This window comes from Palaemon carinicauda, chromosome 45 (genome assembly GCF_036898095.1).
Source record: "Palaemon carinicauda isolate YSFRI2023 chromosome 45, ASM3689809v2, whole genome shotgun sequence".
NCBI lineage: Eukaryota > Metazoa > Arthropoda > Malacostraca > Decapoda > Palaemonidae > Palaemon > Palaemon carinicauda.
The window spans coordinates 19,827,628-19,839,776 of NC_090769.1; the positions used below are offsets into that span (position 1 = coordinate 19,827,628).

Consider the following 12,149-nt stretch of genomic DNA (forward strand, 5'->3'; position numbering starts at 1 on the left):
GTGACCGATTCTTCTTCTCTAATTGATCAGCTGTTCCGTTTCAAGCAAAACAAATCCATATCGGGACGATCTTGACACTACATTTCTTGTAACTTGTTTAACAGTCAACGCTCAAATTCTACATTTGCAACAAAAGAGGTCCTCTACAGTTGCAGGTTAGTGTCTTAATATCACAGTAATTAAAACCAGAATAAGGGATATTGTATAATTTAGGCGGAAATCAAGGATTTAAGTAAGGCCTATCCCAGGCGAACTATGTCCAATTCTTTGCCAGTCTCCAGTGTACATAAATTTTGACTTCGAGTTCGTGTAGGAATCTTGTTAATTTATTAATATGTCTATATATTATGTAGAAATTGGTAAATTTGTATTGTATTACAGGGTGTGATTTCGAACAGAAAATATATGATTTCCTATAGTAAATAACGTGATTTAACCGAGTTTGACCTTCATTTCAACCTATACACTACAATGAAACCTAGAAATTTTGTTAATTTATTAATATGTCTATACATTATGTAGAAATTTTGTTAATTTATTAATGTCTATATATATTATCCAACCTTAGTTGGATAATATATATATATAGACATATATGTATGATGACGGCTGGCTAAGAATACGGCAGTCAAATGGGGGTAGCATAGGACCGTTAACCCCCTGCCTGTAAGACAAGTAGGTAAGGACCCAGCTTGTAGGTTATATTAGGCTGGGGAAGTTTAAGTTAGGCGGTAGGGCTGTATGTATGATAGCGACCATCTGTATGAATGATTACGGCTTAACATAGAATGCGGCAGTGTAAAGGGGGTCCCACGGGGCCGTTAATCCCCTGTTAGGTAAGTAGGTAAGGATACGCCTTGTAGGTTAGGTTAGTGGGGGAAAGTTTAGGTTAGTTGATGTCCATTTTTAATCCACACGGGAGGAACTGGCAGCTGATATACAAATGCTCCAGGTGTGTTCTTGTGTAGAGGTTTTGCAGAAAGATGCTTATGAACGACTTGGAAATGGGATGAAAATTTCCATTTTCTATGTACGTGGGAGGAACTTGCCGCTGATATACAAAGGCTCCATAATCTCCCTTTTCATGAAGAAATAAGGAAGTTTAGGTTACGACTGACTTTAATCCTGCTTAACCTTTGGCTCTTCAAGTGAGGCCCGATTTTCGTGGTGTTTAATTTGTATATAATTTTACTTTCTATTTCCATTCTATCAGGGTACACCACATTGTTAAACTTTCTAATAGAGGGGATCTTGGATCAGAATATGAAAAAAATAAAACAAGGTTAAATTTAAGTTCTTTAGTTTTGGTCTACTTGAGGTAATGGATATTATAGTTTAGGATGAGAAAAACTTTTGCAGACTTTGTTTATTAGGGACCAATTCCTCCCGCGTGCATTGAAAATGGACACCAACTAACGTAAACTCCCCCCCCCCCCCCCACCTTACCTACAATGCATGTCCTTACCTACTTACCTAACAGCAGGGGCTAACGTCCCCCTGCGACCCCCTATACACTGCTGTATTCATAATCGGCTGTCATCATACATTCCGTTGGCCGCTATCATGCATACACCCCAAACTTTCTTAATAAAAAAAATGTGGTTTTATCTAGAAAAATTCCCATCTGAAACTATGATTCTAATGGGGATACAGTATAACCATAGCAGATTATGTTGTAAACTACTCCAATTATTGCCTAAACTTAACCATGGAAGTCTATACCTACTGCTATATTAACCTTCTATCATAAAATAGATCTATGGCAGAGATTTAAGCCACTCATATCGGCTATGATATGGTAGGATCGCACCATAAGGTGGCCTGTGGAAATGTCTATCTGTTAGCAACAATATAAATCAACAAGGAAAAGTTTCTGTGAATGGAAGATATCACATAACTAAATCTGCAGTTTTTGAGTTATTACCCATCAGGGGCATACAATTTTATAGACATTTTCATGTGCTTTCTGGAAATTAGACAGCACAGGAGGTCCTCGACAGCAGTTGACTTACAAACATTTGGAGATACAAACACAAATCCAACAGAAAATAACAAAGATAAAGAAATACTGTCATAAAATAATATATCATTTAACACCATAAACAAAAAAAATATTTTTAATAACCTGATATATATCTATTTCATATGAAGCCTGACTATTTATTGCTGGAGATCATAGGTATGGAATTCAGGTTAATTTTAACAAAATTGGACTTGCTAACAATTTGACTTTCAAACAACATCTTGGAACCAATTAAGTTTGTTGAGAACCTTCTGTATTTTGTGTTGAGGATGGTTGATAACTCCAATACAACCTACTTTTACAAATGATCTTTTGCACATTCAGAAATCTTGTTAATGTTATATCCCAATTGTACTTGGTGGAATAATTAGAGATAATACCGATGTCCTTAAACCTTCTTTATTTGTCTTCAACCGAAGCTATAGTAATCCTGTTAATCCAATATCTATACACAGACTCGTGAGATAAGTATTTACATAGCCAGAGGTAAATGTTAACTGCTCTTTGGTAAATGATCACCAACCCAATATAACAACATATTTATAAAACTGCTCTACTTTAAACAAGTACTTTGTCATATTACTAATAACAGCCAGTTATACTCTCTTGTTCTATTATAAATAAACATATATGTAAGGTATATCATTAGGCTTACTGACTTAGACGTGACCAACACCCGAAGTTGGGTTTGATAAGAAGTTTCTTTTCATTTTTTATTTAAGCCAAATAATCAGTGTTGCGCAGCAGGGGATATTGAGAGTCCCTCTCCTAATGTATATTGGTTGGGAGGATAGTGAGAATGTTTCACTTCTTAAGGAAACTACAAATGCCCGAGGAGAATAGCCTCGAGCAAACCATTGTTCCAGTTTTTGGATTCATGGGCACTTATAGAAGAATCCCACTTTAGCCCTTCAGTTGTCCCTTTAGAGAGTATCCTTATAGTATCCCTTACACACCTCACTATAGATTGTAATACACCTTTGCTTAAAACTTAGCTAACATATTTAACTTTTAGTCAATTTTCAATTTCATTTAGGAGCAATTCAGCTCTCATTGAATTACTGTCTGAGGATTTAGACGTGTGTATAAGGACAATTACTTTATTCTAGTACTATTCATATTTATTTACCTAAGAATTTGTTATCTGCCACATCAATTCAGAAAAAAATAGGAGCAATTCAGCTCTCATTGAATTACTGTCTGAGGATTTAGACGTGTGTATAAGGACAATTACTTTATTCTAGTACTATTCATATTTATTTACCTAAGAATTTGTTATCTGCCACATCAATTCAGAAAAAAATATTAGAGGTATTTTCCATGTGAAATAAGGTAATCGAGTTGAATTAAGTCCATGACATTTAAACTAAGAAGCCAAGCACTTGGTTCCTTCTAGTTATTTTGCACTTGAGACAGGAAAGGTCCCCTCTTTGTTTTTTTTTTTACTTTTATGTCAGCTACCCCCCAAATTTAGGGGAAGTGCCTTGGTAAATAGGGATCTTACAATAAATAAAGAAAGCTCCTTAGATGAGAAATTTGGGGTTAATATATTTGTGAAATACTGATATGTATATAAATACAGTAAGCATAGCTATTTTATGGCTGGAGAATCATACCGAAAGAGGAGTGTGTTTTACATCGTTAACTAGTTAAAGACTGAGATTTCAAGATCATTTCTATGTAACATGTACACATATCTGATTAATTTTTTTCCGATGATTCCTTTTACTTGTCAAGGCATTGAATGCAAATTGAAAAATTATAAGGTAGATGGTTCTCTTCAGCAACAGGTTCTGTACTTATGAAAATATAAAACAATTGGTTAGAGAACCCTTTTTGTCTGTTGATAACATTGCATTTATCCAACTGCGGTTTGTGTACAATATATGGAAGATAGCAATTATTCCAATTTTATTTAAGTTGTTTGTAAAAAAAAAAAAAACTTCAATTTCAATTCTGTAATCTCCTCCTCCTACTGAGCAGCTCTCATAACTACTAACAGCAAGAAGCTTTTCTCAATGAGAGATTTGTCATCCATCTAACAGCAACATAAAATTCTTGTGAATGATTCAGTGTTTGTTTGTTTGTTTGCCTGATTTATTAACAAGGCATGAATGAAAATAAGGCATTTGTATCCTTTGAATAAAATTTCATAAAAGCTTATAATTAGCCCCAGAACTTCTAAGAGTCTATTTGCTAAAACCAATATTAGTGAGGAAGTAACTACAGTATTTGAACAAAGCTACAAGACCATTTAAGTGAAAAAAGGACCATAGACTATATACTGCATGTGTATCACATACTCATGCACTATAATGGTATTTCTGTTTTTTTGTATATTATCAGTATTGCTCTCCCCTCGCAATGATGACCTGTTTATCCCTGTGTGTTCTTGAATCACTGTTTGAATTTTTGTGCTGTTCTTGCTTAAACAGGTTATTAGTGCGAGGGAGAGTGATAACGATAATATACAAAAAAACAGAAATACTGTTACAGTATACGAGCGTGTGTTATACACGTGCGGTACAACTAACACTATGTTGTAGGAACCTTTGGAAAGATAAGTATTGTTAGGTTAGGTTAGGTTTTTTTATCACTTCTGTTCCCGAGGTGTCGAGACATTATGACAGTAGTTATCAGTCTAAAGAAAAGCTTGTTTTCACTGATATTACATTTTGTGATGAATTGTTTTATGTGTCGTTTGCTTTTCAAAATCTAAAATTCTAATACATTTTCCTTTTTTTGATGACAGTATTTGTTAATCTTACAACTCCATTTTAAAAGACTTCGATGATTACCTGTATTATAATTTACTGAAAGATGTACTAAAGTTCCAAAGGGTAAATCTTCTGACTAAAGGATTTAAGATTAGTTTCAAGGGTGATGTGACTAGGTATCTTTGCATTATAGAAATAATAGTACTCATGTAATATTTATAATTTATAATTTGAAAATTGTTTACTATAGTCCATTTCTTTTAGCGATGCATATTTGCACCGACTCGCGGTGGTGCCCTTTTAGCTCAGAAAAGTTTCCTGATCGCTGATTGGTTAGAATTATCTTGTCCAACCAATCAGCGATCCGGAAACTTCTCCGAGCTAAAAGGGCACCGCTGCGAGTCGGTGCAAATATGCATCGCTAAAAGAAATGGACTATAGTCAGGGATGAGTAAGGTGACTTATTCAGATCAAGGAGTAATGGATGACTTCATTCACTTTCAGTTACATATACAAGTGGAAGATAGTTATTAATATTGTTATGAGGCATAATTGATATTAGTCTGTTATTCTACTATTCCAAATTACATTACAAGTAGGTGGTAATTTACTCCTAAATTGCTGTACTGTAATCCTATAATGTCCGCTAAAAAACATTAACCCTTTAACTCCCAGGCTATTTGGAAATTTTCAGCCCTTAACCTCCAAGGGGTTATTTTTTTCCCAGCACATTTTGCAGTATATATTTTTTAAATAGCTCTATCCGCCATAATTTTTGACATAGAGAGGTCAGGTTGATCTCATTCTCTTGGAAAATGCCTAAATTTCAAAAAATTATCAAAAATATAAAAAAAAAATGTTTATAGCATTTTTTTGCAAGGACGTACCGGTACGTCCATGGGGGTAAAGGGATGGCTTTTGTGAAACGTACCAGTACGTCCATGGGGGTAAAGGGATGGCTTTTCTGAAACGTACCAGTACGTCCTTTGGGGGTAAAAGGGTTAAGATATTGCTGTCTTGCCACTGTTTACACCATTACACTTAGTTTTGAGTAAAAATATGTTATTTCTTATGGCAGGCATTGGAGTGACATTATATAAAGTTGTGTGTCATTGGCGTTGATCCCGGGACTTGTCTGAGAACCTTCACCTACTCTTCCTTCAGTCATTTTGAGAAAGTGTCAGTGTCATTGTCAGTGTGTGGGTCATGTCCTGCATTGAGTGTCCATGTGCGTGTTCCCGCATAGCCAGTCTGGCCGTCTCCCCTGATGTGCGCATAGATGTGCGCGTAGGTCATACTGACACTGCATACAAGCCCCTCGTAAGATCCTGAGCCTATGTAAATTGCTGCCCGGCTCTTTTAAGATGCGGCACTCATTATATTGTGCATGTAAACTCTACTCGGTAAATACAAATTGTAGAGGAAGATCCTAGAAACTACAGTATAGGCATATATCTTGAGGGAGGCTCTTATGTAGTCATTTAATATCCATTATTATATTAACATTTTATTAACACCCTTGATAATATTTGCTTTCGTAGAAGCATAGTGCAAAAGACTACAACTGGTACGACTTCACTATATTACCCCTTTGTATATGAGTCTTTCAGTCGAGAAACATGCCAAGTGCCATTTTTAAAAAGTGTCAGAAATCGCGATTGAAAATTGCCAATTTTCAATCGCGAATTACTCGGTAAATATAATAGCTAGGAGTTTCATATTTGTTATAAATAGTAGCAAATTTTATATTTATAACAAATATGAAACTCCTAGCTATTATATTTACCGAGTAATTCGCGATTGAAAATTGGCAATTTTCAATCGCGATTTCCGACACTTTTTAAAAATGGCACTTGGCATGTTTCTCGACTGAAAGACTCATATGATAGTGCTTGACTTACAACGCTCTTTATATCACATTATTTTTATAAGAATTGCTTATCCCCTTCTAACTATTGAACTTATTAGCACCGGAGTTATATCTGTAGCTTTTAGGATCTTAATGATTTTTTTGTCATTCTTACCTCTCCCAAGTACAGTGCTGTATACCCAGGAGTACTGATTGGTATAAGGAGTTGCCTGAGAGTTGCCTGAATTGTTTGTGTTGCGGAATGCAAAAGCATCGTGCAGTGTGTAAGCTTCCTGTATGAAACTTGGATGGTACTAAATCTGAACTATCTCTTAACCTAAAGTCACCCTTTCGTATGATATGCTTTAAAGGTTTTTGCTGGATCGTGGTTTGTATTGAGGTTACACAAAGACAATATTTTCTTCTTGTACTCTGTGTATCATAAAAGCCTATTTGACTCTATCCACCAAGTCTCTTTTAAGCATTTTTGCATGCCTTGCGGCTTCTGTGATGTGTGAAGGAAATATTACTGGACTTGCATAGCTTCTCTTTTATTTAGTTGTTTACCTTAATTTTTATTGACCGATGTGGACCATTGACCTAAAATAATTTTTTGCTATCCTTTTCCGAGCTAATTGTGTAAAATAAAAAAAAAAATAAAAAAACCTACAAAGGGTATTTGAGTGCTTGATGTCAGTGTTAAAGAATTTTAAAAGGTTTTAAATACTAATGGGGTCATCTAATCAAGTGTCAATTATGTACTGATAATCATTAAGACAATGATTAACACTTTGAGAAGTATCCCTCTGCCAGAAAATCCCCTATTTCATCTCTTGCATCAATTCATCTCCACCATTATTTTAATTGCACCAACAAGATCTGTTCAACTTTTTTTCCATACTGCCATCCCACTTTGTTTGAAAAGTCAGTATAAAAGGTTTAGTTTAGTTACTATAGAAATATTTCAGGAATTTGTTCCTACGCATATACAAACCTTTCGTCCTTTGAAATAGGTAATGTGTTCAATGTAAACCGAAACGGTGTAGGTTTCAATAATGAGGGAGTTAATGACATGCAGGCAACGGTGGAGGAGTGGAGAACTTCTTCGCAGGACTTCTTGATACATCGTGGTGTCTCTTTCAAGGGCTCTGGCTCTTTGAGAGTGTCTGCAGCCAAACCTTAAGATGTAGCTATATTTGCAGGATCAAAGGTAAAGAAGGCTGCAGTGATTTCTCTAGACCCCGATCAAGGTCAGGAATGGAGGTGGTGAGAAGAGTGGAGTTAGAAGGGGATGCTGATGTTAGCAGTACGGGATGCTGTCATGCCATTGTGAAACCCGGCAGACACCAATGCAAAACCCAGCAGAAACACCAATACGTTTTCAAATGTTTGGAGGCACGCAAATTAGTGGTTGTTTTTTTCATCTAGCTCAGCCCATAATTGTGGAAAATACAGGCTTTAAATCTGAAACAGTTATAAATAAGCGAAGAGCATACTCGAAAATATTGTTAGAAGTTGGAAGCCTTAGCTTTTGTGGCCAGGGTTTTGAATCTTTGCAAGATGTTATGCCTCCCAAATTGGCAGAATTAACAAATTATTTTGAGGGTGCGTGTATTGGTTGTCCCTTCCACTGCCGTAGGAGAAATGCTATTTCTAAACCTGAATTATAAACTACATTTGATAAGGTGCAAGTAAACCTACTAAAGTCCAATAACGCGATTAGAAGGGTGGCAGCAAAGTCTTCAGATAAGATTGGGTTATAACAACCCAACCTTTTAGAAGTTTGTGGAGTTTTTAAAATTGGAGCAAGACAACGCAGAAATAAAGTGATACTAAGAATCAAAGCTGATCACAACGATTCCAGAAAAAAAGTAAATTATTAGAGAACAGCTAACGCTATAAAAAAACCTAGTTAGTGAATAGGGAATCAAGCAAACAAATTGGAATGCTTACAAAATATAAGCTACAACAATGAATTACTGAAATTTTTTTATATAGAAATGCTTTATAGTATGTTATTTCAATAAATATTTTATTCTACTTTTTAAAATTTGATAATTAGTTACAAATAAAAACTAATTTGATCACTTTTCTTAATTTTTAACGTTTTTAGTTTTACTTTATTTTGCCACATTGTTTTGCGCTGAATAGTTCTTGCACTGGAATCATGATGTTCTGAATTGTCGGCCCACGATTGTCCTGGGCGTAATTGTTGGTGCTCTCTGTTGATCACCCCAGATTTCAGGATGATCCAGGTTGCAGCTAGATACCCTCAAGCTGTGTGGAATCCCAATCTGTTAGCTCTTATAGATGAGCTCTTAAGAGGGTTTGAACTCTCCTGGTCACTGGAGTAGTCTCTACTTTTGAGCAATTTCGAGCAGTCATGCCCACCCCAGGATTTCAGGTTTCCTGAGTGGGATGTGACCCTTGTTGTCAAGGCTCTACCATTGAAAAAGTCGTCAGACAGAGATCTGCCTCTCAAGCATTCGCAAAGAGAGAAGCCGAGTTTCCTGGTCTCTCTTATGAAACAGCCCACGCCGAGGGTTAGAAGGAGGTTTCCATTAGTTTCGTGCCCTAGTTCATGCCTATCACCCACATCCCGTTGTGGCATAATCACTGGTTTGGGACCTCCATTCTATCGCTACGCAAAGTGTCGAGTGGTAACTAAGAAGAGATACTTTTGTGTTGTCATGAGGGCTCTGTGGTTTTCTATCTGAAAAGGAATTGGCACCTCAGGGGCATGTGTGTCAGCATCTCTTTCTTAGCATGAACAGAATAAAAAAAGAGATGTTGAAGAACACAGTCTCTTTATGGCTTCGTGAGATGATCTGTTGAGCATATGCCTTGATTGCTGAGAGGGTCAAGGTATCAGCTCAGATTAGACTTCAAGAGAAATCTTGCTGTTGGCTATGTGTTGAAGGCAGGAGTTTGGAAGCTCCAAACAACCTTCATAGCCTCTTACTTAAGGGAGTACAGTATACAGTACTTGCAAATCCATCAACACTTTTGTTCTTGCTCCTGTGGTGAGTTTGGAATGAAAGGTAGAATGACTGGCTGTTCAGCTTCTTTATTCTTTACCCTCTCTTGGGAATGAAGAGGTTACACCGTTACTTGCTGGATCTAACATTAATGTTGGTAAGCTATACTTCTGAGCACCATTATTATTAGTTTCCCTCTGGTCTACTTTTAGTGAAGGGTAGGATGGTAGAATGAATATCAAACCCATTGGTCATCATATGCCTGAATTTTAATTCCATACTGAATTTTTCCTTCTGGGTGAAGGATTTGTACTTGCCAATTACAGGCGAGGCCCTATCAGCCTATTTATCCCATAGATGGCCAGATAGGGGTGTGTTGTTTGAGTCATCTCCCTTGCTCCTACAGTATTTGGGATGAGGAAAACTTGACCAGTTTGGTTTTATGGGAACTTCCTACCTACCAATAAGTGAGTCGCCCTACTATAAAGGACAAAAGCTTTGTAAACTACAGTATACACGTATGAGCATATCAAATTTTTAAGAGATTTGTATTTTTTCTTAGCTACCGTATGCAAACCTGATTCTTCCACCTTAACCACCCCCTCTCAGCCTTCGTTGAAAGTCAAATGTGAGTGAAGTGTTTTTTGGGTGAGGCCAATTGCCTACATGCAGCACCTGTCGCCAATCGGCCGTGCGCCTCACATGTTGTTAACTACCTTAAATGAATTCACCAGTCGCTCCAGCGCCATATTTGTACAGTATAGCTATGAAAAATAGAAATTTAAATAAAAGTTGTATTTTTTTCCAAAATAGGTTAAAAGGCTTTAAAGACTGCTCAAGAATGGCAGAGGCAAGAGAGAGAGTGACATTGCCCTAGCTAGCAGGACAATGCCCTAGAGACTGACAATATATAGTGTACATAAGATCAGCGCCCAAGCCCCCTCTTCACCCCAGCTAGGATGCTGATGACTCGGTAGATAGACCTATAGGCTCCCCCCCCCAAACCACACCCCATCCTTTGCTCACAAGGATGGTTGAGTTGCAGTGATCAAAGGAACATACGAGTTTGAGTGGGTTTCAAACCCCACTCTGGCGATCACCTGGTAAAATTTATTATTCCAAAAATGCTTAGGGCTCCGCTCCATTCAACCCAGACCTTGCTGTTACCACTTTAGTTTGCACACTTTTTCATATGTAATACCTTCTGAAGTTGTACCGCATTTTGTCATCTAATTTTATTTGGAGTAAGCATTAGATAATTAAACAAGGACTGTGTTAAGTAATATAAATTTTGGAGAGTTAGGACTATTTGCACCATTTAAGAGGAGTACTCATGAAATCTGAGAATAACAGTGGAAATCTACAATCAAAACAACACTAATGTACTAATTAAATAATTAGCATAATTATTGCATAGAACAAGCTGAGGAAACAATTAAGTAAAATGAGAATGGGCTGTATGATTTTAAGTACTGTAAACAAAACTCTGATAAAGGCCAGTTTACACGGGGGATAGTATACTGGCCTCAGCAAACTATCCCCTTGCAAAGGCAAAGTGTCTCGTGCAAAAGCTTACTATCCGGGAAAGTTAACTTGCCGCTAGTTACTAGCACCAGCGAACTATCCCCGTGTAAACCAGCCTTAAGGTTCTTATTAACACTGACTGATAGAATTAAAACAACTGCTCTCCTAATGTGCAAATTTTTGGCTGGCTACTTTTCAAAGTACTGAGGTACATTAGCAAGCAGTATTAGGGTACTGTACTGGTTTGTATTTTTTATGACCGTGTAAAGCAGAATAAATGCATGGTAAGATCATAATGTCCACCACTTGAAAAATGAAAGATACATCAGAGAAATGTTTTTCTTTCATAGCATTGTTTGTTTGATTGCCGCCTAACTTGATTCTGTCTCATCTTGAAGGAATATAAATACTGTATTGTGCATTAAAATATGCTTATTCCCACAAAAATACAAACCATCTTTCTTTAATAGGATTATAACTTTAGTGAAGCTGGAATGGTTATTAAAAATTAGACGACGTGGTTATAACCAACAGGTGGTGGAGAAGCCCCGCCCACCAGTCAGTCTGCTAGCCACTCACTTTTGACTTCCGGTGCAAGCAGTGCACACATTATCTTGCTGCCTCTCTGGTTTTGGCTTTTTTTTTCTATCTTTTTGCTTCCTTGTTCTAGAATAAATGGGTAAGAGTGCAAACAGGCTGATATGTTTGGGTAAACCTGGTTAAATTGAAGGAAAAGTATATGGTCTTTTTGTTGTTTTCCTGATAAACCGCAAATGTGCGACAGGTTTACGCAAACCTGCCATTAATCAAGTATAAGGACTTTTAGTTGTTTTCCTGATAAACCGTAAATGTGCGACAGGTTTACGCAAATTTTCCGTTAATCTTTTCTTTTTTGTAGCTGCAGGACTGTTTGCAGTCCTCCCTTCCTATTTGTGGCTGTACAACCACAACGACCTGAACCTAAAAAAGCTGGTAGTCTTTGGGTATTGCTGGTGCTCTATCGGTAGGAAAGACTTTTTGGCGCCACCAAGACTGTTAAGGCTGTCCCAGCAGTATAT

General features: G+C 36.9%; 1 protein-coding gene across 3 annotated transcripts in view; it reads left to right on the forward strand.

Moving 5' to 3' along the window:
- Positions 1-12,149, forward strand: part of Stlk (Ste20-like kinase) — a 34,666-nt gene continuing 22,517 nt past the window's right edge. The window contains exons 1-2 of one of the 3 annotated variants that reach the window (XM_068367070.1): positions 26-155; positions 5,819-6,060. In XM_068367070.1, coding sequence (XP_068223171.1) covers positions 5,947-6,060 — 114 coding nt within the window. In that variant the 5' untranslated portion in view covers positions 26-155; positions 5,819-5,946. Of the gene's footprint in view, positions 156-5,818; positions 6,061-12,149 lie in introns of all 3 variants that reach the window. The other 2 variants (XM_068367072.1, XM_068367071.1) reach the window with 2 other exon arrangements.